The sequence below is a fragment of the Enhydra lutris genome, unplaced genomic scaffold, assembly GCF_002288905.1.
Source record: "Enhydra lutris kenyoni isolate GAN:26980312 unplaced genomic scaffold, ASM228890v2 scaffoldscaffold13, whole genome shotgun sequence".
NCBI lineage: Eukaryota > Metazoa > Chordata > Mammalia > Carnivora > Mustelidae > Enhydra > Enhydra lutris.
In genome coordinates, this window is record NW_019154097.1 from 8,851,547 (window position 1) to 8,879,247 (window position 27,701).

Genomic DNA, 27,701 nt, shown 5'->3' on the forward strand with positions numbered 1-27,701 from the left:
ACAATTAAAAAAAAAAAAAGTCCCTTTGTATGACCTATCAGTATATTCTCAGGCATTGGGGATTTTAAAAAGAACACACACACACACACACCCATAAAATTAGTACGTATAGTCTAAAAATAAGAACCTAAATCAAAATGTATACTGATCTCATTTGTAGAAATCACAATTACTAAGATATAGATTCAATCAGGATGTGAAAGCCTTTAAATATTTCTGCTGCTTTTTCCAAGAGGTGGCAAATATGAGAAATCAGTATTTTCTAGGCACTGGAAAAGCTCAAATGCCAAACTACTCACATGGATGAAAATGATAAAAGATACAATGAATTTTTAAAATGGAGGGGATCAGAGAGTGGACTGAAGTAGCCTAAGGTGACACTTTTGTTTTTATTTTATTTTATTTTATTTAACACAGAGAGACAGCGAAAGAAGGAACACAAGCAGGGGAAATGGGAGAGGGAGAAGCAGGCTCCCCACTGAGCAGGGAGCCCGATGTGGGGCTCAGTCCCTGGGCCCTGGGATCATGACCTGAGCCAAAGGCAGCCACAAAACCGAATGAGCCACCCAGGGGTCCCACATTTTTGTTTTCTTAACTGAGTTGTTAAATGAGGGCAGAATTCTAAAATGGGGGCACAAGAAATCATGACAATTCTCTTATCCCACCTCGCATTTCTAGTAGCTACAAAACAAAACCAACAGAACAGCAATAAGGCTTTGCTGACCACCTTAATTTTTTCCCCCACCTTAATTTTCTAAGAGATTCTATGGTAGAAACAAGTGTACTGGAGAATATACACATATGTGTGCTGACAGTTTCATGGGTGTATACGTAGGTCAAAATTATCAATTTGTACAGTTTAAATACGTAGTTCACTGTACATCAATTATACTCAGTATAACAGCTTTAAAAATCTAAGTGAATACGGACTATAGGAAGCAATGGCAGTTACACGTTGTGGGGTCTAACACATGATGACACCAAGAGCACATAAGCTGGGGTAGGAGAGGTGACAAGCAGGTTAATGATCCTAAGTATTTTAAGGTCTTTGTATGGCTCAGGAAGAGGGAAAAGTACTTCGAGTATTTGGTTAAGTCCCGGTGTATTCATGTTTTCTCTAGGATAAACAATCAGAGAGCTAAACCGATGTATTAGGGGTTACATCCGAATATGGGTTCTCGGTAACAGCACATTTCAGTAAACTCCATGGCAAATCTATAAAGGAGGAAATAGTGCTTGACTACTAAAATCCTTTGAACAGAAGACACACCTAAGCAAAAGGGACCCACTGGTTATATATGAGGCCAAAGAGAGTACTTTATTCACCAAATCACAGAAATCTGAAATAATATTAAGGTATCTTAATATACACATACTTAATATAGACACTAATGTATTTAGAAGCAGGTACTTCTTGAAGCAGAAGACTAGTGGATGTATCACTTTTTCAGCCTGATGGGTTATAATGAGAAAACCATCTTTGAGGTGTTGTAAGAATGGTGGGTTCTATCACCTGAACAAGGAATTAATGAGGTTACGTTGGTGCTGCAGAGGGGTGTGTGTGCTTCCGTCAGCAAGCAGAAGTCTTTTAAGATAAACAGAAGCACCTGCTGTAAGGCAAAGCCCACGAAGGCTAAAAACACCAGCCCAGAGATACAACAAAAAGTAGGAACTTCAGCTTCCTGATGAAAAGCCCCTTCAGTCCCCAGGACACCACATAGTGAAACTTGGCATATTATAAAGTGAATGTCTGCGGTGATGTAGAAATGAAAACGGTTTTAATAAAAATACTGTTACATAAGGTTAAATAATTCTACTGGCCAGTGCCACAGTGCTGTGGTCTGGAATACGGAAAATGTCTTTTTAAAAGTTACTATTTCGTCCCAAATGCCATTAAGAGAGGACTGCTTAAGTACAGGAGGTACACCCATACAGGGAAGTACTAGGCTGTTATGTAAAGGGATAAAAAAGATGTCTTTATGCAGCTAAAGAGCCATCTCCAAGATACACTGTTAAGTAAAAAAAACCAGGTACAGAAAGATGGGTATAGGTATGTCATTTTGTGTGAGAAGAAACTTAGGAAAGAAATATAAACACACACACACATATACACACGTATAATGAGTGTATATATGTGTGGCTAGCAGCAAATGTGTGTATGTGTGTGTGTGTGTGTGTGTGTATATATTTACATAATCTTTGTGCCCATTCTCCTCCTCCCTCCAAAATTACACCACCAATAGGAGAAAAAGCAAGAAAAGGTCAGAGGTGGAATTTAGATTTCCTTGACCATACCCTGGTTTTATACTTCAACTCTGGAACTATGGAAAATTTTTTAATAATAAAACAAAATTAGTTTTAAGGAAATTTTAATACTGGCATTGTTATTTTGAAATAAACACACATAAAGTACATGAATAATTATGCTAATGCCATTAAGAGTCAAGATTTTCAGCATCAGAGAAAAAAGGATACAAACAGAAAATTGAGAAAATTAAGTAAAAGCCCTGTAATGTTTATCTGAACTGGAACTACCAGCAAAAATCCATGATGAGAACTAGCCAATCCAACCAAATAGTTAAGGAAGAAATAATTACATTTCTGCACAAAATTTTCCTAAAAATTGAAGTGTTCACTTTCCAACTCATTCTATGAGGCCAGTATTTTTTTTTAATTTAAATTTTATTATTATTTTTTAAACATATAATATATTTTTATCCCCAGGGGTACAGGTCTGTGAATCGCCAGGTTTACACATTTCACAGCACTCACCATAGCACATACCCTATGAGGCCAGTATTAACCTGATTCCAAAACCAGACAAAGACATTTTAAGAAAATTACCAATATCCCTGATGAACAAAACCAGAGGGCTTACACCAGTGGACTTCAACACTTACTGTAAAGCTACAGGACTCGAGACAGTGTGTTACTGGCATACAGACAAACAGATCAATGGAATAGAGTCCAGAAATTGATCTACATATACATACAGAAGTGATCTTTGATCAAGGTGCAAAAAGTAAAATCTAACTACATGTCCTTATAAAATACACATCATAAGGATGCTCAAAGCTTGAAAGAAAAAGGCTAGGGAAAAATATACTGTGCAAAAACTAACCAAAAGAAATCTTGTGGGGCGCCTGTGGGGCTCAGTGGGTTAAGCCTCAGGTCATGATCTCAGGGTCCTGGGATCGAGCCCCACATCGGGCTCTCTGCTCAGCAGAGAGCCTGCTTCCCCCATCTCTCTGCCTGCCTCTCTGCCTGCTTGTGATCCATCTCTGTCTGTCAAATAAATAAAACTTGAAAAAAAAAAAAAAAGAGAAATCTTGTATAGCTATATGAATAGTAAATAAGTATACATTACGGCAAAAAGCATTGCTAGAGACCAAGAGGGATCCTTCATAATAAAAAGTCCAATTTCCCAGGCAGATACAACAATTCTGAATTTATATATATCAAACAACAGTCTAGAAATATATAAGTAAAAAATTTACAGTACTATAAAGACAAATCTATAATCATGGCGGGAAATTATTAACACACTTCTTTCAGTAACCAATACAACAAATGTAACCAATAAAGTTAGGAGAAACTGAACAACACATCTAAGAAACATGACTGAACTGACACATGCAGAACACAATACTCCAAAGCTGCAGAACCCACGTTCTTGGCAGGTGTGTATACATTATAAAAAACAAACACGATGAGTCACAAAAAAGTTCTCAACAACTTTCAAATGATTCAACTCTTTATGAGAATTAAAAACTATGTAGACATGGATCGGAGACAAAACCACAAGAGAAACTGGAAAATAATGTGAACCGAGTGATAATGAAAATATCTACAAGAACTTGCAGCATGCAGCCAAAGTGATACGCAGAGTGAATTTATGACATTAAAATAGATTATGTCAGAGGGGAAAGGCTGAAAAACAAAGAGCTAAGCATTTATCTTAAAACACTATAAAAAGAACAAACAGAAAACAAAGGATAAAGGAGTGAATGAGAAAGGTAAAAGCAAAAATTAATGAAGTGGAAAACAAATATACAATAAAGAAGATCCAAAAAGCTCAAATCTGGTTCTTTGCAAAGACTAATAAAATTGATAAACCACTAGAAAGACTGGTCAAGGAAAAAAATGAGAGAGAAAACAATTTAAGGAAGGTAGAACGAATATTTAACTCAGATAAGAAGAGAGTATTATCAATAACATGATGCCAATAAGTTTGGAGATTTTAAACTTCTTTTTTTTTTAAAGATTTATTTATTTGAGAGAGAAGAGAGAGAATGAGAAGGGACGGGCAGAGGGAGAGGAAGAAAGACTCTCAAGCAGACACCTTGCTGAATGCAGAGCCCAACAATCCTGAGATCACCACCTGGGCCGACAGCAAGAGTTGGACACAACCAAACTGCACCACTCAGGCACCCCTAGGTAAAGTTGTTTTTGTTTTTTGGGTTTTTTTTATTAATTTTACTTTTTTTAAACATATAATATATTTTTATCCCCAGGGGTACAGGTCTGTGAATCGCCAGGTTTACACACTTCACAGCACTCACCATAGCACATACCCTCCCCAATGTCCATAACCCCACCCCCCCTCCCAAGCCCCCTCCCCCCATCAACCCTCAATTTGTTTTGTGAGATTAAGGTAAAGTTTTTTAATTCCCATTATTTCTCCAAAGAAGACATCCATCTGACGAACAAACACATGAAAAAATGCTCAACATCCCTCATCACCAGGGAAATGCATATCAAAACCATAACGAGGTATCACTCACACCTGCCAGAATGGTTAAGTTCCAGCGGGGGTTACGTCCCACAAAGTGTTGGCAAAGATCTGGAGAAAGGGGAACCCTCCTGCACTGTTGGTGGGTAAGCAAACTGGTGCAGCCACTATGGAAGACAATATGAAGGTTCCTCAAAAATTTAAAAATAGAACCACCCTATAATCCCATAATCACACTACTGGGTATTTACCCAAAGAATACAAAAACACAAATTCAAAAGGATATATGCACCCCTATATTTATTGCAGCATTATTTACAACTGCCAAATTATGGAGGCTGACCAAGTGTCCATTGATAGATGAATGGATAGAGAAGTGGTGTATATATACAATGGAAGATTATCCAGCCATTGAAAAAGAATGAAATCTTGCCATTTGCAACAACATGGATGGAGCTAGAATATAATGCTAAGCAAAATAAATCAGGGAGAGAAAGACAAATACCATATGATTTCACTCATACGTGGAATTCAAGAAACAAAACAAACAAGTAAAGGAAAAAAGAGAGAGGGAGACAAAACCAAGAAACAGACTCTAAACTATAGAGAACAAACTGATGGTTACCAGAGGGGAGGAGAACGGGTGGACGGGTGAAATAGGGGATGAGAATTAAGAGTACAACTACCATCCTGAACCCTGAGTAATGTGTAGAGTTGCTGAATCACTATACTGTATGCCTGAAATGATTATGACACTATATATGAACAATACTGGAATTAAAATTAAAAAATTAATTTCAAAAAATTCTTATTAAGACAACTTACCAAACTGACACCAGAATAAATAGAAAACATAAGCAGTCCTAAAATTATTATTAAGTAAATTAAATACATAATCCATAGCTGTCCCACAAAGAAAGCTCCATTTCTAGAAAGCTTCACCATCAAGTTCTACCAAAAATTTAAGCAGCCAATAATGCTGTTAACACAAACATTCCAGAGAATACAAAAAGAATGAACATTTTCCAACTAATTTTATAAGGTCAGCATAATCTTTCTGCCAAATCTGACAAGGAAATGATAAGAAAAAAAAAGTATATTTTAGTCTAAGGAACACAGATGCAAAAGTTGAAAAGAAAATGTTAAACTAAATTTGGCACTGTGTACAAAGGATAAAACATCACATGAGCTAGATTTAGTCCAGCACTTCAGTTTAATGTTTGAAAATCAATCGATGTAATTCATGACCTTAACAGAATAAAAGAGAAAAATTCCACTACAGTGGCCCCCTCACTGGTCCACAGAGGATATGTTCTAAGACCCCCCAGGGGATGCCTGAAACCAAGAATAGTACTGAAACCTCTATATACTACACTTTTTCCTTTACATACGTACCTATAATAAAGTTTAATTTATGAATTAGGCACAGTAAGAGATTAAGCATAACAAATAATGAAATAGAACAATTATACTAAACTGTAATGAAAGTTATGTGAACATGGTCTCTCCCTCTCTCAAAATACCTTCTTGTGCTGTACTCACCCCTCCTGTGGTGATATGAGATGATAACATGCCTACGTGAAGAGATGAGGTGAGAGGAATGACAGTACGTGAGACTACTACCGACCCTCTGACAGTTCACCTGCTTGGGAACTGTACTTGGCCGTGGGTGACTGAAACCATGGAAAGCAAAACCGTGGGTAAGAGGGAATGCCAAACCTCTCAAAGGCAGCAGGAAAACATTTGATAAAATTCAAAATCCATTCACACTTAAAATTTTTTGGCAAACCAGAAATAGAAGGGAACCTCCTTAATCAGATAAAGGGTACCCAAATTAGCAAATACCAAACAACTTGATAGTGAAACACTTGAAAGCTATCCTGCCGAGATCAGGAAAGAGACACAGATGCCTGCTATGGCTTCTGTATCACACTGTACTGGAGTTCCCAGTCAGTGGAAAAAGAAAGAGTAGATACACTAAAAAAGAAATAAAAATATTATTACTTGCAGGAGATGTTACTGGTTTCATAGAAAACCCAAAAGGGAACCTCCTAAAGAATTTCCATTTCCAAGCAGGATGTAGTAGATGGCAGAAATCTATTGGTCCTGCCGTGACGACTAGGAAAAGAATATATATTTTTTAATTTTTTAAGTTTTATTTATTTATTTGACAAAGAGAGAGAGATCACAAGTAGGCAGAGAGGCAGGCAGAGAGAGAGGTAAGCAGGCTCCCCACTGAGCAGAGAGCCCGATGCAGGGCTTGATCCCAGGACCCTGAGATCATGACCTGAGCCGAAGGCAGAGGCTTAACCCACTGAGCCACCCAGGCGCCCCAAGAATATATTTTTTTACATCATATTTTAAAAGATATCAGACACCAATGAAACCAATGAAGAATAAGTGAACCGAAATCTTAGAAAGGAACAGACCATTCCTAAGTGAGCAAAATCACCCGCTGGCTATTTTCTTTCCTATATTCTGCCTATGTAATTCCTCTTAAAAATTAAAACTGTTAATCTGTGCAGATTTAGGGCTCAGGACCACGCCTACATAGACAGAAAGGGAACTCAGCAAAGCTTTTCATAGTCTCCTGGGCTGGGGGACTATGGGGGGTCGGAAGGACCCTGAGACACACCGCGAGCTCTCCCCAGAGGACATTACTAAATGCATGGGGCACAGGAAGCTGGAGGCTGGGCCAGAAAAATAGAGTAACATCCCTCACGGCCTTGTGGTGCTTAAAAAAAAAAAAAAAAACGTGTACTTGTGGAAAGGGCCTGCATCAGCATCAAACACATAGCCAAGATATTTGCCAAACTTTGAAGCTGTATAGGCAAAGGAAGCACCTAGATATTGAAGAACACCATGAATTTTAAAGACAAACTGGAAGATATCTGTGCCACATACTAGAGATAAATTAATATTTGGAATACCTAAAAACCATTAACAAAGAACCTCCAGAAAGATAAATGGCTAAAGATACCAGTTGATTTATAAAAGAAACACAGCCAAGTTAATGTGTTAAAAAAAAAAATGCTCATCTGTAATCAAGAAGTTACAAATTAAAACTACCAGATAACATTTTGCCCATCTTTTTTTGCAAAATAATAATAAGAAGTTTTTAAATTCAATAAAATCAAGCCCTACAAAGGGAAAGTATTCCTACTAAGTCCAATTCAGGTGCACAATGTTAGTAAAGCTAAACTAGCCGAGCTGGTGCCTAACTTGGCAGCAGAAAGCCATAGAATTTTTCTAATCCCCAAAGGATTTGGCAGAAAGTTTATGACACAGACCCATTAAGAAAGGAACTAGTCTAACTGGAAACATCCATTTTCTATTTATGGCCTAAGGATCATTAGGAAACTGGACAATAAGAGACACTGCTGGAGTCATTAACTTTCTTAAACTAGTGGGCATAATGGGAAAATAGTGTGCTGATAACAAACATGTGTAAACCAGAAGTAAAGTAAATGAGGTTATAGGTGGACTCCCGAGAGTCTTAAATTCTAGGTTCATGGAGTTTGAATTTTACCTGTGATAAGCAGCCACTGAAGCAGCAGAACAGGGCTTTAAAAATATTCACCTGGCGGTAAATCAGGGAGAATCAGGGAGACTAATAAGGAAGCTACTGCACCAGTCCTGGCAGAAATAACAAGAGTCTGTTTACAAACTTTTAACATTACAACCCTTAGGTTGCCTTAAAATTCTAGTTATGGATAGAAACAAATTAAATAATACTTGAAGACTATTAGAGGAATAGATACTTGCCTGCTTAATTCTCAAACAACACTGTGGCAGCAGGTGTGCTGCATAATGAGGTGGCTTTTAATTATTAAGAAGCAAAAACCTTAAAATTACATTGATCAATAATCTCAGACATAAAGGTGACTTTTTACAGGCTTTGGTCAAAAATGATTTTAAGGTAATTATAATGTGACATTTTGACAATATAACAAAGAATGATTTAAGGGGTATAATAAATGTTTTTTTTTTAATTAACTAGATGGATCAAATGTTAAAATGCTTGTCAAAGGAATTATAAATTTCAGAAGGTTAACAGCTCCCTGATTAGAAAATTAGCATGTACTTTTGCTTCAATGGTCACTTACTTTCCCTTGATGGGTTCTGCCTGCCCGCCAGCCCACCTTCCTCACTCCTGCCCAGCAGGGCTCCACACGGGGAAACTGCCTCCCTCTCCATCTCAGCAGTGTGTCTCCCCACTGTGATTACCAATGGCAGATGATTTCAACAGAAGGTCTCACTGTTCTTTTGGTTCAGGGATGATGGCCACTGCTGCTTCTATACCCTTTTCCATTCCCAAACCATGCCTTCCCCACAATGAGGGTAAAACAACAACCACAAAACACCACAACAAAATAAAGCCCCGAACAAAAATCATCAACAAAGCCTAGAGGCTTACTCAGGAGTCAGGCATCCAACTTCTGTTTTGTGCACATGAATTCTTAAGCGCACATTTTCTTTTTTATAGTTTTTAAGTTGAAATATATTTGACATATACCACTGTATAGTTGAAGGTATACAATGTTGATACATTTATTTATATCCTGCAATACGACTGGCACTGTGGCACTAGCTAGCGCCTTACCACTTCAGTAGTTATCACTTTTTATGGTGAGAATAATTAAAATCGAGTCTTTTAGCAAGTTTGTTTTTAATACAATACTGCTGTCTATAATTATTTTCTTATTCTTAATGCCTCATTTACATATAGCTCTTATAAAAGCTTCTCAATTTCCACTATAGAAGGTTCAAGCTGTACCGGAAGGCACACAGGTAATACTAACTCTGGTATTTGGGAGCAAGTGCTGCGTAGTTCAAGGACAATGACAAAATACTTCCCTAAAATGCTAGCAGGAGAGTGAATATTTTGCACTTCCCGGCAAATAATGTCTGGAATGTCTCTTGCTGTATGCCATGCGCCCTAGAGCCACTGGAGGTCAGCAGAGATCCTGTCCCACCAGGGGCAGGTTGAGGAGTCTTTCCACATCTAAGGCAGCAAGACCACCAGGGAGAGTGATGAATTCAACTTCCAAACTCCCCATACAAGGAGGACACAGAAGGTGAGATAAAGGGAGACCATGATCAGCAGCTGAAGAGAGGGCAAATTTAATTGTGTGTATGTGTAGAAATTTTGGAAAACAAAGACAATTACAAAGAAAACAAGAACCATCTGTAATTCAACCACCATTTTTTCAAAGATTTATTCATGTACTTGAGAGAGAGTGTAAGAGGCAGAGGGAACAAGAATCTTCAAGCAGACTCCCCACTGAGCACAAGACCCCAGGACCCAGAGATCATGACCTGAGCCAAAATTAAGAGTCTGCCGCTCAACTGACTGAGCCACCCAGACACCCCCAAAATTTTGATTATATCTTGCTGACTTTGAATAGAAGTTGCTTAATAAGCAGTGACATGTTTCAGTGGAGAAAAAAATAAACTCTGAGATTAGAAAACAGTTAAGCGCCAGCATCAACACTTGCAGAATGGGTATCAGCAGCTTGGAAGAAAATCCCAGGAAGAGCTAGAATAATGCTCTCCAATCAAAAGCATTACCAACACTCTTAATGGCACAGAAGTCAGTATTATGTGGAAAAAACACACAAATCAATGACTTAGAATCGGAAAGTGATGTACAACAGTCAGATTCCGAATGCGAAATTTTTTCAGGATTACTTGAACAAATTTATTTTCCTTTTTAGGTATACACACGAATGATATGACGAAAAAACCTTTAAGTCCAAAATAGTTCTCATGATAAAATTTCTAAGTGAAAAGCACTGTGTTATAGTTCAATTTTTCTCAGTTTTTTTTTTTCAGCTACAGATAAAAGTGCCTTAGAATCAATGACAAATGAGATTTGATGAAATATTGCAGAAAATACTTAATCATATTGCTGGGAGATGAGATAATCCATATGAAATTCTTAATGGAGTACCTACAAAACTAACAGTTCATAAATGCTGGTTACTACTCATTACATCTATCCACCCACCTGTTCAACAATTATAATGGGGCACCTCCTTCAAGTGAGGCACCCTTCCAGTGCTGGGGACACAAGGGTAAAAAGACAAGGTCCCCTCAATTACACAGTTTACATTTTATCATTATTATTATCATCATTACTATTACGATTACTACTGTGACTAATTGTTTCCACAGGCTAGAATCTTAAATGAAATTCATAAAACTCTTAATACATAATACATGTACCAAAAAGATGTACCAAGTATGGATTCCCAAAGTACAATATAAGAAAAACCCACTATGATAGTCAGCGATAAATATATCCTCACCCGAGATGTAGAGATTCCTTGTAGGGGACCCCCCCCTCCGCCACACACACACAGGAGAAGCTAAAAGGGTGACTGTCAGATCTGTGGCATGGATGAAACTGGACACCTGAGTCCTGTGCAGGGTGAGTGAGGACACCTGCTCTGCTGCCATCAGAACCCAGATATAGATGCCCACCAGGTGGGGAACAGGTTGTTCCATAACATTCTGCCTCCTGATTCTCTTTAATTGCCCTGACTTCCTTTTCCCTTTTTCCTCTTCCTCCTACTTCTCTCCTCCTACTCTGTTCCCTACTTTAAATGCAACAAATGGAGAATTCAGGGGCTTGGAAGGTGAACTAAATTTGAACCCTAAGATGAGGGTTATTTAAGCTACAAGCTTTACACAGAGGTTTCAAAAATATATGCCTAAGCTTAAAACATGGGAAACTTCCGGATGACACTCTAGTGTCAGTCTGAGTTCAAAATTCTCTTTCCATAGTTCCCACCACCTCTCCCACCCCTTTTGTTTTTGGTCAGGGGACAGGAGAGGGGATTAAAGCGGCTGTATCTAGCTCATACGTAGAAGCAAAAGGGCAGACAGGGTGAAATTAGCCTGTTATATCTACCTTTGCCTTCTTTCTCCTATTCTACGTTCTCAGCCTATTTAGCTCAACATTTGAACAAACCAAGTCCTAGGAAAGGCATATAAAGAAGTGAGGTCGAGGTAGGGCAGAAAATAGTCCACAGGATGCTGACAGGTGGAGGACAGAGAGAGAAGAAAATGCAGGCAGCAAACCAAAGAAGGGTGCTCTGTGGCTGTGCATGGAGATGGGCCTTCCTGACCAACTAGGAAAGTGGCATAGAAGACTCCCAAAGAATTTCCAACACATTCTAAGGAATGAGTACATGTATTTCCTCCCTAAAAGGACTACTATGAAATATTCACTTGGAATGTTTTGTGAAAATTAGAGCCATTACATTTTAATAGTTATATAATTATGTTGTTTGGTTTTTGACCTTATAGTCTCACCTCATCCTTAATTCTTTTTAAAAAAGATTTATTTATTTGAGAGCGAGCGAGAGAGAGAGTGAAGAGGGAGCAAGGCTGAGGGAGAGAGAGTATCTCAAGCACATTCTACGCCCAGTGCAGAGCCCGATGTGGGGCTCGATCCCACGATCCTGGGATCATGACCTGAGCTGAAATAAAGAGTCAGATGCTTAACCGACTGAGCCACCCAGGTACCCCTCATCCTTAATTCTTAAACAGGGCTAATAAAGAAAAAAAAAAAGGTAACTTAGCAGGGGCAGAAATTCCCAAGACAATATACAAAATCTATCGCGAAGTCAGATTTCACAACTAAATTCAGATATGGGTCACACCTCACTTCAAGCTTGCAACCTACTAGGAAGCAATAAAATAGTCACTAAAGTTTTTAAAAATTCCATGCAAGCCAGAGCTGATTCATACATTTCGCCACATTAATTTCTTCCAAGAACCTACACTTTTCTTTTTTGGTCAAGTCTTTCAGCATCTATTGATAAGATAAGCTGGTTTTCTTAATTTTACCTACTGATAGGGATTTATTCTGTTTCTTAACAAATAAGCCATCTTTGCAATTATGGGCATAAATGCCACCTGGTAATGGGAGACTCTTCACAAAGGCACATCTACCTTCCATGACAGCTGGTGGTCAGACAGACATGCTCATGCCCAGGAGGTAACAACTCATGAAAGAAGGTAGTTTCAGGACCAACAAAATGGCCTCAACTGCCAGACCTGCTCACAGGAGGTCTGCACTGAAAAATTCTGACAGCCACTGACAGAACTGTGGGTGTTTCCAGAAGTCACCAAGTGGCTCTAAGTTGTCCTCAAAATGCCAGGAAAAGTCTATTCAAGAAAATTCTTTTCAAATTCAATGACTGTGCTAAAGGCCATTTATCACAGTAAAAAATAAAGAGAAATTACAATTAACAATAGCACAGCACACCTATATGGATTTCAAGCTTCTTCCACATGTATTTTCTCAAAAACTCTCAAGCAACAAGACACTCCTTCCAGCTCTTTTCTTAACCAAAGACAACGTACAGGTTAGGAGTCTTTTTTTTTTTTTTTAAGACTTTATTTATTTATTTATTTGTAGAGAGAGGGAGAGAGAGAACAGGTGGGGAGAGGGTTAAGCTAAGGGAGAGGGTGAAGCAAACTCCGCACTAAGCAAGGAGCCGAACACGGGGCTTGATCCCAGGACCCTGGGATCACAACCTGAACCAAAGGCAGATGCTTAACAGACTGAGCCACCCAGGCGCTCCAGGTTCACAGACTTTTTATACCAACTTTGTATTTGAAAAATTTCCAACTCACATAAAATATGAAAAAGTAATGTAGTGAGCACCTGTATATCCTCACCTAGATTTAACACTTTTTATCACATGTGGTTGCCAGATTTCTCTTTCTTGCCACGCACACACACACGCGCGTGCCTACACACACGCGCGCGCGCACACACACACACACACACACACTGTGGCAACAAGCGCTGACTCAAGTTTAGTGATTTTCCAAGTAACTTGTCCAACTGTATAGAACTTTGGTAAGCAGTGGGGTTCTGGTATTAGAACAGAAAATTCTAACTTAGTGGAGGCTGGGCCACACACTGTAAGGAATAATAACGCCACATACATGTAATTTCATTTTTGTTTATACACTGACCTACTGGAGATAATTTAAACAGACTATAATATAATTTGTAACAGACATTTTTATGTAGAAGTTGGGTGAATTCTCAGTTTCTATGAGTAATCCAATTTACTTTATTTTGACCTTCAAAATACTCAAGCTACCTGGTATAAGCTGAATCCTCCTGGGCTCCAGTCCGGCTCCCTACACTCATTCTGAAACCCCGGCAAATCACTCAACCCCTCTAGGTCTTTCAGTGTCTGCATCTGTAAAGTGACTGATCACATACTTCTGCTCTCTGAAAGCCTCGTGTTCCTTCCCACCTCAGAAACTTCACACCTACTCTTCCTTCTGCCTAAAATACACTTCTTCCTCTATTTCCCTTAAAAATTCCTACTCTGTCTTCAGGCCTCGCAGCACTGTCTCAAAAAGGCCTTCTCTACCCCCCCACCCGGGACTAAGTCAGACCTGGATTATCTCATAGCATCCAACACCTCTCTTCAGAAAAGTTTCACAAGGAGCAATTGTGTATTTACTGCTCTTGCCTTTCTGGGTGTATCTAGTTCATTGCTGTATGTCTAGAACCTGTGCATATTGCATGAGAAAAAGGCATATACAGAAAGCTTTTTGTTGGATGAATGAATAACACTATCTGACTCAAGGGGCTATGGTGAAGATAACAAAAATAATGTGTGTAAAAGCACATCTAAACCCAAGTGAACATTATATACATCGATTTTTCCCAGCAATATGACTAGAAACTTTTCATAGGAACTTTTCCAAGAATAACACTCTTACTTTGGATGGAAAGCCTGAGTGACACAGTACATCAGAAGCAAGACAGACAACGTATCAGAGGGCAGGAAAGAGTAGGCTGCCACAGCGCCAGAAGGTAATTAATAAGAACAAGCCGCACATGGGCAGAATGGTATCTTCAATCTGAAGTTACCATTTTGCCTTTACTAGAAAGCTTTATATATCTTCTATCTCAGAGAAATTAATACTAAAGCAGCAAGTGGGTACATTTGCCAAAAAGAATACTGTAAGGACATACAGACCACCAAAAGTAAAACTTTTTGTTTGCATACAACATAATTGTCTATGTAGAAAATCCAACCGTACTTACATAATACCTATTAGAATTCTTAAGTACCAGGATATAAGATCAATACACAAAAATCAGTTTTACTTCTAGCAGTGACCAATCAGAAATTTAAATTTAAAAATCAATGCCATTTAGAATAGCACCCAAAACCAAGACATAACTAGGGACAGATTTCACAAAGATGTGTGAGACTTAAGAAAAAACACCAGACAAACCCACAATGAGAGTATTTTACAAAATACCTGATCAATACTCCTCAAAACTACCAACTGTCAAGATGACCTGATACTTACATGCAATATCCCGAATTCTGGAACAGAAATCGTTTCTTAGTTGTAAGAAACGTAGCAGGGTAATGTAATATGTCAACATCAGAATAAACTGCGTAAAGGACTATTAAGAGAACTCACTGTATTATTTTCGCACCTTTTCCTCCTCACTTTGGTTAGAAATTAACAAGCCGATTCTAAAAGTCATACAGAAAGCCAAAGCAACTAAAGTAGCAAAACCACTTTGAAAAAAAAGTACAAAGCTGGAAGATTTATATATTACTGACTTCAAGACTTATAAAGCTATGGTAATCTAGAAAGTGTGGTACCAGTATAAACACAGACAAATCAGTCAGATAAACACACCAATAGTACAGAACAGACAGATTGGACATAGATCCACACCTATACAGTCAGCTGATTTTGAAAAAGATGCAAAGTCAATGAAGAAGGAATAGTCCTTTCAACAAATAATATCAGAACAGCTTGATAACTATATGCAAAGAAATGAACTCCAATCCATACATTGTGCCACATGTAAAAATTAACTCCAGATGGATCAGAGAGCAAAATGTAAAACTTTATACTACGAAAATTATGAAAGCAAACATACCAGAAAATCTCTGAGATCCTGGGTGAGGCAAAGATTTCTTAGATACAGCATGAAAAGCATAATCCATTTTAAAAATAAGTAAGTTGGACTTCATCAAATTAAGAATATATGGCCTTCAAAAGACACTCTCAAACAGAACTGAAGGTCTCACACCTCCTAATTTCAAAACTCAGTATAAAGCTATAGTCATCAAAAAGACGTGGTTCTGCTACAAAGACAGACATACAGACAAATGGAACAAAACAGAGTCCAGAAACGAACCTTCACACATGTGGTCAAATGTTTATTGATGAAGGGTACTAAGATCATTCAGTGGGGAGAAGATACTCTCATCAACCAATGGTGTTAGGAAAACTGGATGTCCACATGCAAAACAATGAAATTGGATCCTTATGTTGCACTCTACACAAAAATTAACTCAAAATGGATAAAAAAACTAAACATAACAACCTACACTGTAATGCTCTAAGAAGAAAATGTAGAAGAGTTCCAGAACATTGGATCTGCAATGATTTTTGACTAGGACCCCAAAAGCATAGGCAACAAATGTAAAAAGATAAACTGGACATCAAAACTTAAAACTTCTGGGGACCCTGGGGGCCTCAGTTGGTTAAGTGTCTGCCTTCAGTTCAGGTCATGATCCCAGAGTTCTGGGATTGAGTCCTGCTCAGACTCCTTGCTCAATGGGGCGTCTGCTTCTCTCTCTATCCCTTCTACCTGCTCGTAATCTCTCTCTCACACACACACACACTCTCTCTCTCTCAAATAAATACATAAAATCTTAAAATGAAACAAAACAAAACTTCTGTGCAAAGAATATAATCAACAGAATGGGAAAAAGTAACTGCAAATCATTTATCTAATGGGGGTTAATATCCAGAATACAATACATAAAGAACTCCTATGACTTAACAACAAAAATTCACCAGATTAAAAACAGGGAAAAGGCCTCAAACAGAATATTTCTCTAAAAAAGATATACAAATGGCCAGCATGCATAGGAAAAGAGGCTCAATGTTACTAATCAGGGAAATGCAAATCAAAACCAGGATGAAGTAGCACTTCACACACCTTAGGACAGCTGTGATCACAAAAACAGAAAATAACAAGTGTTGGCAAAGATGTGGGGAAAACTAAACCCCCTGTCCACTGCTGGTGGGAATGTAAAATTGGGATAGCTACTCGGGAAAACAGTATGGCAGTTCCTTGAAAACCAAAAAATTTAATTACCGTATGATTCAGCAATTCTCCTTCTGGGTTTATATCCAAAAGAACTGAAAGCAAAGCCTCAAAGAGATATTTCATAGCATTATTCACAATGGCCAAGAGGTGGAAGTAACCCAAGTGTACATCAACAGATGAGGGAGTATAAAAAATGTGGTATATAACATACAATGGAATACTATTCAGCCTTGAAATGGAAGGAAATCCTGACACATACTACAACATGGCTGAACCTTGAGGACATTAACATTATGGTAAGTGAAATAAGCCAGACACAAAAACAAATACTGAATGATTTCACTTATGTGAGGTATCTAGAGTCGTCAAATTCATAGAAATAAAAAGTAAAATGGTGGTAGCTAGGGGCTGGGGGGTGGGGGAAATGGGGAGTTGTTTAATAAGTGCAATGTTTTCAGCTTTACAAGATGAAGTTCTAGAGACTGGTTGTACAGCAATGTGAATAGACTTAAAGCTACAAAACTGCACAATTAAAAATGGTAAAAATGGCAAATTTTATATTCTGTGGATTTTACCACAATTAAAAAGAAAGACATTCTTAAGAGAGGGGAATGAGAGAAAATATCTGCAAATTACACACCTGAAAAAGAACTTACATTTGTAATATATAAAGGGCTCTCAAAACCCAATAAGAAATTCTTATACCTGCTCATCATTTAACAGCCATGTTAAATTAAATAGACTGACCATACCAAGTGTTGGCAAGGATAGGGAACAAATGGAATGCGTCTACTCTGCTAATAGATATGTAACACAGTACAAATACTTTGGAAAGCAGTTTGGCAGTTTATTACAAAGTTAAACATAAACTAACATACGACCCAGGTTTTTCACAGCTAAGTATATGCCCAGAAAATATGAAAGCATATGTACAAAGAATTGTACCTCAATGTTTATAGCAGCCTTATTTGTAATAGCCCAAACTGTAAACAACCCAACCGTCAATAAGGGTATAAGAGAACTACGGTGCAGAGCCATACAACAGACTGCCACTCTGTAACAAACATGAACGATATGCACAATCATCTCAAAATAACCAAGCCGAGTAAAAAAACACCACCGCGCACACACACAACACAGCATATGATCCCACTTACATAAAATCCTAGAAAATGCAAACTAAGCTCTAAGAACAAAAGGCAGTTCCATGGTCCCCTGAGACTGATGGGAGGAGAAAGGGACCAGAAAGGGACTAAGAACAATTTGGGGAATGACAGATATGCTATCTTGATTGTGGTGATGGCTTCACAGGTGTATACGTGTTTCAAACATTAAATTGTGTAATGTAAACTTGTGCAGTTTATCTTAATTATATCTCAATAAATCTCCTTTTAAAAAGAAACAAATCCTACCAAAGAACGACCTGCCTAACAGATGTTTCTCCCCAGACCACAGGATTCTTAAGGAGCTTCCAGTTCAAAACCTCTGCATTCCAACTGGTATCTAAGGAGTGACGCAGGGGCCACTGTGTCTTACAATCTCTAAAGAGAGAGTGGAAAATGTGACTAAATTATCAATAAGGGCTTCATAATATCACTTTTTTTTTTTTTTTAGATTTTATTTATTTATTTGACAGGAAGAGAGAGATCACAAGTAGGCAGAGAGGCAGGCAGAGAGAGAAGGCGAGGCAGGCTCCCTGCTGAGCAGAGAGCCCGATACGGCTTCATAATATCACTTTTTAAAAATGAAGAATTACACAGAAGGGATAAAATATTTAAAGAGATTATACTATGTCTCAGATATAACTTTCATTAGTAAAAAATTAATTTTATAGATCTCTCATGGATCAAAAAGCATCTGAACTATAGATGTTTACTCCCACAAAAAGAGAGCCTGATTAAAGGAAGTTAATTTGTTTAAAAATAAGAACAAATGATATTTATGGTTCAACAATAGTTAATTTGTCTTCCCAATGACTATAAGTTTGAGAGTACAGTTTCAGATTTTATGGTCCAAATTCACTGAAAGTTAGGGACTACTGTCTATACTGTAATGTCTAATTTAAATACATAAAAAACAGAAAGATGTGAAATGAGAGCCCACACCAAAAACACCATCTCTGCCAGTGAAAAGTGGGAGGAATGATCCAGAGCACAGCATGAAAATGTGAAAACGCAGTCCATGACTGTACTGACAACTTTTACTGCTCCCTTCATCTTATCTAGTTATGAATCCCAAAAGGCAGAAATGAGGGCTACGGTTTGTAAAATACTGAAATGTTTTGCTGTTAAGCATTTCTGTACCAGTAACCCCCACCAAATGTTTAACCTGAACAGAAAAGAAAGTAATGGGTGTGTGAAGGTATTTGGTCAGGAGATGTGGATTCTAATTCTGGTTTGACTAGATGTTAAACTGTCTGACAGTGGTTAAGTCACTTCCATTTCTCATCAGTAAAATGAAAAGTCAGTGTACACACACACACACATACTAATTCTAATCATCAGGCCAAGAGCAAAGTGTAAGAAATGTGCAGTATGGAGAGTTCTGTATTCAGGCCACCTTGCCAGTAACTCAATGCAACAAGCTTTTAACAAGCAGTCTCTGTCTCCCAGAAATTGTCAGATGCATGAGATTCAAGATGAATGGTTTGGTCTCCACTTAAACGGGAGAATTAGAACTAAAAAAAAAAAAAACAAAAAGAAAAAAGTTCCTGACTTTGAAGAACTGACATTGCAACAGGTGAGACAACTAACACACATGAACCAGAACCGCAAAACATGGTCAGTTTGGTACCAGGAGAGAGGAGAGTTCACGTGTGATGGACGCACCAGGAGGAAAAACCGCCGCAGGCTCACCAGCTCAAGCTAGTGAGATCTGTCATGCATACGAAAACCACACTCCACTGGGACCAGAGAAACCCAAGAGGCTGGACTATCCCTGAGTCTATCCTAAGCTTCTCAACACTCTCAGTAACTCTAATCTGTAACTACAGCTAATTATACCTCAAAGACAGTCTAAGTCAATTTTAGTAGAATCTTTCAAATAACAGAAACACAAAAATCCGAGATAATTTCATCTGCAATGACGACAAATAGTATTTTTGGAGGATGCTAGATCTAACAGAAATCCATTTTTCCCTAAAATTTTATTTCAATTTTATTTATTGATTTTGGTATTCACTTTGGCAGAAACATTGCTAGTTATGATTTACTACCTATATGCTTATTCTACTATATTTTAATTTTAAAAAGTAATTACTTTGCAGGCAAAATGCAAAGTAGTATTATAAGTACATAAAAATAAAATATTAATATTTATCCAAAGTCACTAGAACCTTCCATCTAAAGCAAAACATTTTTTAGCATTAAAAGAGAAAAGAGAATGAGAGTGAGTGTGTGTGTTTGTGTGTATAGCAGGAGAGGTGGGGAGAGGTGGGGATAGGACGATTTCTTCCAGACTTCCTACTGAGGTACTTACAGTGCTGATCACAATCAACTCTGGCAAACACTACTTGATTTTCATTGGGATATTCTTCCTTAATGACATTAGAAGCTTCCTCAAAAATTGGATGCAACATTTGGCTGAAACGACACCTACGCACAAAGAAGGATACCAATTAAAACTCAAAAGCAGAAGCAATAAAATCCTATTACAGTTATTATCCATCGATACGTAGTATATGTACAATAAACGGCTTCTGAGACAATCTCATAGTTAACTTAGTCATGCACCTGGATGTCATGGATTGAGGATGAAGACAATTTTGAATTCAAAGACTACTCCAATTCAGACTGTACATTAAAAGATGTGTTTTTTATACCTTAAGAAAAGGGCCAATATTACAAAGCACACAGCTAAGGATCTCTCCCAGAGGCCGAGAAACAAGTCAAATATAAGCCCTGAGGATGCATCTCCACTTGGATTTGCAACTACTAAGACTTGGATATTTATAAGAGAAATCAGCTTTCTCTAAATAATGAACATATTTCTAGATACTATACAAAATCCTTATGAGGGTAAGTAAGTTTATTGCAAATACTAGACGGATTCACCTGACTAGGTCAATCAAATTTCACAGGCAAGTTAGTATACTAAATAAGTAAGCTGCATGAAAAGAATATATAGTATACAATATAATGTTCCCCCCTCAAAATGTACCCCTGCTTAAAACAGGCTTTCATATCTATGAATACTTAAATATATTAAGCTTAGGAGCAAATTGTGCAATTCCCAAACAAGACTTCTATTCACGTTTCCTTTGTGGTTTCTGTTTGTTCTATTTTTACTTTTAAAAAGGGGCACCAACCCTACAATATTCCAGAAACTTGATACTTCTAATTCTGACTGTCCCTTAATCAGGCCAACTACCTCACAAATATGTTGTAGATTGTTAAACAGATCTGCTAAGATAGAGAAGAAGAATCAGAATCAGCACACAGCCAGCGGGGTTAGAATAGCCATTCTTGTACGAAAAAGGTACTACTTTTTAACAAACAAAACAAAACACAACTGTAATTGCTACTATTGCTTCCAGAGTCCTTTTTCATGAAGGAATTTACTTAAATGAAGCCCGTGTACCCTTTAATCCACCGGTGATTAGGTCATACCTATAATGTATAACTCAACAAAAGTCTGATAAAGCCCGTGAAACGATGTAAATGGTATCCTTCCTCCTTGTCTCTTTTTATAGATACCTCCTCTAGCCCACTCACCTGACTTCCTAAGGAGATGTCCTAGAATATATCAAGGAGACACAATCTGTATCTTCAATCTCTTGCTTTCAAGTGGCTCTTTCCTCTTTTAGCATTCTTAAATCTCTCCCATCTGGGATAGGTGGGTGGGGTCTGTGGACATCAGGGACCGTGTCTTATTTGACTATGTATTCTAATAAGCATTTCAATATATGTCTGTTAAATGATTAAACTGATAGGATGAAGGAACAGAAAAGGCTAAGTCCATAAGTTCGCAGTTTCTTTTTTTTCTTTTTTCTTTTTTCTTAAGAAAAAGAGCGAGCGAGCACAAGCATTAAGCATGAAGGGTAGAGGGAGAGAAAGAATCCTAAGCAGGCTCCGTGCCCAGTGCAGAGCCCCACAGAGGGCTCAACCTCACAACCCTGAGACCATGACCTGAGCCGAAACAAAGAGTCGGATGCTTAACCAACTAAGCCAGCCAGGCACCTTAAGTTTGCAATTTCTTACGGTGCTGAAAATATGGTGCTGGAGGGCAGAGGAGGCAAAGGGTAGGAACTGATGAATGATTTCTTGAAGAATTAGGATATGGCCCAGTAAAGAATTAGTGCATAGGCTCCTCGCTTAAGGGCAAGGTAAAGGCATATATTAGGGGCTCCTTTCTGGATTGTCCAGTTTGCTGCCCAGTAAGCGTTTAAGCAAAGGTTCATGTTTAAAATAGGATCAATTTGAATACCAGAAGGTGAACGGGAAAGATGAAATAAAAATTCAACGCAGTATCACCATACCTGCATACACATGTATCCGTACATATGGAAAGTTACATTTATGAAATATAACAAAAGCAACAGATCTATTAAAAGGGCCTTAAGGGTCATCTCCATCCAATCTTCATTCTAGTGCTTGAGTCCACCCGTTACGAATCAACCAAATGGGTAAAAGTCTTTGCAGGGACAATTTTGGGGGTACTTACTAGTATACTTACTAGTATGACCTAGTGGGAGCAGGGATGGGAATAAGCTTCGGAGTCAGACATACCTGAGTTTAAATCCCAGTTCCACCACTTACTAGCCGTATGACCTTTCTGAGCCTCAATTTCCTCAACCTAAAATGGAAATTATAATACCTACCTGCAGGGTAGTTCTGAGCATTAAAAACAATGTACATAACAGAGCCTGGCACATAACAGCATTACTAAGTACCTACTATGTTTCATTACTCTCGGAGGCAGACAGGATTTTTAGGTAGCTCTATTAGAGAATTCTTCCTTAAACTGTGCCCCATTCATAACTTCCAAACAGAACTCAGAATCTAGCCTTTTAAGGCTAGATTCTGAGCATAAGCCCGTGTCATATGATCAATTTCTTACGTTTTTTGAGCTGAATGAAAGAGTACTAATTCATGAACAACTCAAGGTGTTCTTTGGGGCTCCTCCCAAATAACTGCAATTAGTCCACACTTCCAATTCAGCTTTTGCAACAAGGTCAGTGGCACGTTCTATTTCTCTTTCTTACAACACACAAAATCCCTCAATCAAGAGAAATGTGTTCTAGTTTTAACTCTGCCACGCCTCTGTCAGCTAACCTTGAGAAGACACTTCCCTCCTCTGGGTCTGAGGTTTATTTTTAAAGTGGACTGGACTAGATAATCTTACACCCAATTTTGTGGCTTCTGTTACATGTGGACAAACCCAATTTCCCTTGGAAAATGCTACTTTGGTTATACATTTTAGAAATGGCATTTTCTCTGTGTATCTTCAACATTTTACTGAAGTTCTTTAAATAGCTATACATCATTCATTCAGTAAATATCTATTATGTACTTATCAGCCAAGTACTATGCAGAGTGCCTGGGGATTAATGTTGACAAAAGATAGATATGGTAACTTCTCATAAAGCTAAGGCTGTAGCAGGTAGCCACCAACTCCAATGCAGCATGCAAGTGTTCTGGTGAGCTAAGTATGTGGTGTTATGGGAAGATAGATAAAGGGTTGGAATAGGGTAGGACTACTGATCTAGGAAGGTGATCTGGAGGAAATGGCATCTAATCTAAGACTTGAAAGATGGTTAAGACTAAACTATGCAAATAAACGGGTGAGAGAAGAGTGCCCCTTCCAGGTAGAGAAAAGAACTTGAGTAAAGGTCCAGTGATGAAGGAGTATAGAATATTACTGAAACTGAAATACATTCAATACAAGTGGCACAGAATGTGAGAGTGGAGAGAGGCAAGAAATAAGATGTGGAGGTAGGGTAATTTTAGGTCTGAAGTCACTGGGGGCTTTCTAGGCGAAGGCAAGGGACTTCAGACCTAAAGTTACTGGAACACCATGTAAGGGCTTTAAGATGAGGTATACCCTTATTCAATTTGCACTTTAGGTAGACCATTCTGGCTTACTTTACAGAGAACAGAATGGAGACACATAAGACTTGACACACAGAAAATAAATAAGGAGCCTGTCACAAGGGTCTAGGTAAGCTGGACTGTGGCCTGAAGCAGGGTGGTGGTAACAAGTAGCTAATAAGCCTTAAAGGGTCAAATAAGATAGTCTAGGAATAAGGATTATGTGAGAGTTTCCAACTTCTCTCCAATTCAAGCTCCCTTCTACACATCCCCATGTCACATTCTTTAACATCTACTATGTTTACGCCAGGGGTTTTAGAGGCTGGAAATGCTAAAACATTATCTCTGCCCTCACTGTTGATTTGCACAAACATAAAAGACAAAATAATGTAGTAAGAAAAAGAAAGTGGTATCCAGTACTATATGAACACTAAAGAGGAGAATCTGATTCAGACAGGGGAAGGAACAAAGGCTTCCTAGAAGTAGTAGAAGACACATGTTTAAAAAGTGTCAACAAGACGACGTGGATGGAACTAGAGGGTATCATGCTTAGCTAAATAAGTCAATCGGAGAAAGACAACTATCATATGATCTCCCTGATATGAGGAAGTGGAGATGCAACATGGGGGGTTAAGGGGGTAGGAGAAGAATAAATGAAACAAGATGGGATTGGGAGGGAGACAAACCATAAGTGACTCTTAATCTCACAAAACAAACTGAGGGTTGCTGGGGGGAGGGGGATTGGGAGAGGGGGGTGGGGTTATTGGCATTGGGGAGGGTATGTGCTAAGGTGAGTGCTGTGAAGTGTGTAAACCTGGCGATTCACAGACCTGTACCCCTGGGGATAAAAATATATTATATGTTTACAAAAAAATAATAATAATAATAAATAAATAAATAAATAAATAAATTCACACTCTACTTAAAAAAAAAAAAGTGTCAACAAGAAATTTCCTTCTAAACTCACCATACCCACATCCTCACCTCCAAATACTGTCCTACTTCCTTAGGAAAAATACAGAATTAAAATGTGTGTGTGTGTGTGTGTGTGTGTGTGTGTGTGTGTGTGTGTGTGAGAGAGAGAGAGAGAGAAAGAGAGAGAGAGAGAGACGGAAAGATGTATTGGGGGTAGAGGGGATGGATTTGAGTGGGGTAGAGGGGATGGATTTGAGTTTCTGTTACTGCTTTTAAGATGTGGGATAATGGAATCAGATCTGTATTTCTCTTAAAATACAAATGATCATGAAATTAAGCTGCTCACTTTGTGACTGAACCTTAACTGACTTTGTATATGGAATATTGTGTCACATAGGAAAAAGGCTTCCCCTTCATCCCTTCTAGCAAAGAAAAATTCACATGTAGCAAGATAAAAGAAAAAAAAAAAACTAAATAATGCAACTTCACCCCCTACTGCAAAAAAAACAAAAATAAAATTACTACTTACCAGTCAGCATAAAAATTTACTAAAGCAACATCAGCATTGTCTGAAATTGAAAAACAAAACCAAACAATCCAAGTTAATTGTGTCCACATAACCGACATTAATCAAAGAGATGGTTTCCATCATGGTCTTTTTCTCATTTATGTAAAGGCCTGCTAAAAACACAGTTAACAATTAAGTTACCTCTCACTCAGAAACCCATACACAGAGTCACAGACAGATTATATAATTTGTGGGAATCCCTGAGCCCTTTCTCTATATCCTCCATCTTTATAACTTCACTGAACGAATATAAAACAAAAGGGGAATCGAAGCCAGATCAGGAAAGTAAACTACTCAATAGCCTACACTCATTGTAAGTGCGGTGGGATGCTCTGGAGTTGAATAATCCTTTTTTTTTTTTTTTTTCTTAAGAGAGAAAGCGCGAGTGTGACTGGGGATGGGGAGTAGCATGAGCAGGAGAGAAAGAATCTTAAGTGGGCCCCAAAACAGGGCTCGATCTCATGACCCCGAGAGCATTACCTGAGCTGAAATCAAGAGCCAGAGGATCAACTGACTAAGCAACCCAGGTACCCCTTGATAATCTATGTTTTGATCTCCCATATACATGAATAACTGAGAACTGGCTCTGCAAGAAAATTCTATTTCACAGAAGAGACCTGTGTAACTAAGCTATTTCTGAAGTTCAGATGTCTCACCTCGTTGCAACAAGTGATCTACAACTAATAATGCTGCATAACATGCACACATTCTGGTTCCTAGCCATTAAACAGCTCTTCTCTGTTGCAAAAATAACAGCATCGTTTGCATATAAGGATGTGAAGTCATGAGAAAGATACATTTGTTCCTTTTGCTTAAACTTCATAGAGAAACTAAACTCAAGTACTCACAAAAATAAAACATAAAGATATTCTAGAATTTGAAAAATGAAAGGAGAATGATTTGTGGGTTTCAATTCTCTTCTTCCTCTTTTACCTTCAAAGCAGTTTTTATCCACCTGCTTCTGCACTCTGAAGCAGTGGCTCACAAAATGCACTCCCTGGACCAGAAGCACCAGCAGCAGCTAGAAACTTACAGAAATGCAAATTCTCAGGTAGGGGTTAGCAGTTTCTGTTAGAAACTTAGAACCAGGTCTAGCACTATAGATACTAATAAGCCCTCCACGTGACTCTTGCATGCTAAAGGTTACGGAATCACGGCTCTAAAGAGATCCCAGAATGTGGGATAGACTTTTTAGCATTTAAAACCAGTTCCAAGAACATAAAAGAATAACTCCTTTTACTTTTCTTATTTTTGGCTTAGTTCTGCTTACAACCGTGGATAAAATGGAGTGCTTTAAAAAAAAAAAAAAAAGAAGAAATCGTTTATGGATTTTACGTTTTCTTAAATCTCCTAAATTATGATTTTTCTATCAACCATGTGTTTACCTTCCCTCTACTATTTTTAAAAACAGAAATGTTACCCGCCTCCAAGTTAACTGTATTCACAATCTCACTGTCAGCAAACAAAGGATTCAGTAAAACACTTATTTAAGTTAACTGAACCAATGACAATAAAAAAGGTCAGAGTCGGTGAATTAGTTAAAAGTTAAAGAAGACAAAATATTTCTAGACCATGTCCTAAGATCATGAACATTTAGTATCGCACAGTGGGAACTGCTAGCCTCTAAGTAAGCTCTAGTGAAAAACTTTGTATCAGTGGTATTTATGACAAGGCAAAGAAATATAACATTTGTTATAACATAGTGACAACTAAGTTAGGCCCTGACAGAGTTTATTTATATGAAAGTTTATTTTTAACACAGGAAAAGAGACTTACACATTTTAAATTTTACTACAAATCAAAACCAAAATGCTTTCTTAATTCAGGAAACCATGAAGCTAATCAAAATGCCAGCTCCTCAGCTGTTCTTGTAATTGAAATTTAACTTTGTTTTTGTATACAAACTAGCTCTTTATAAAGAAGTGTACTTTAAAAATATCAAGGTACTTACTTAAAATGTCATCTATATTCTCTGTATCAAGACTTGTTATTTCAGTTGTTACAGGAGTAAAAACCCAGGTTACCTGTAGATTTTAAAAATGCAAAATTAATGAATGTTTCCATAAAAGGCAAATAATGCAGAAACTTTAATAAAAAGAAAATGAAAATTTATTAAGTTGATTCCATTTATTTACAAAATCACTCAATTGTTTTAGTTTTATCTTTATTATTATTCTAACCCTTCACTAGATCAACACAATAGAAGAATTTTTTTTTTTTTTAAGATTTTATTTATTTTACACAGAGTAGGAGATAGAGAGAGAGCACAAGCAGGGGGAGAGGCAGGGAGAGGAAGAAGCAGACTCCCTCTGATCTGGGAACCTG

The 27,701-nt window shown here is 37.9% G+C and overlaps 1 protein-coding gene across 1 annotated transcript in view; it reads right to left on the reverse strand.

The window, feature by feature from the left end:
- The window catches only part of LOC111145637 (endoplasmic reticulum protein 44), a 93,178-nt gene that overhangs the window by 30,236 nt on the left and 35,241 nt on the right, over positions 1-27,701 (reverse strand). Inside the window, exons 2-4 of the mRNA XM_022500683.1 lie at positions 27,328-27,400; positions 25,338-25,377; positions 20,343-20,458 (exon numbers count right to left, since the gene is read on the reverse strand). Coding sequence (XP_022356391.1) covers positions 20,343-20,458; positions 25,338-25,377; positions 27,328-27,400 — 229 coding nt within the window. The remainder of the gene's footprint in view (positions 1-20,342; positions 20,459-25,337; positions 25,378-27,327; positions 27,401-27,701) is intronic.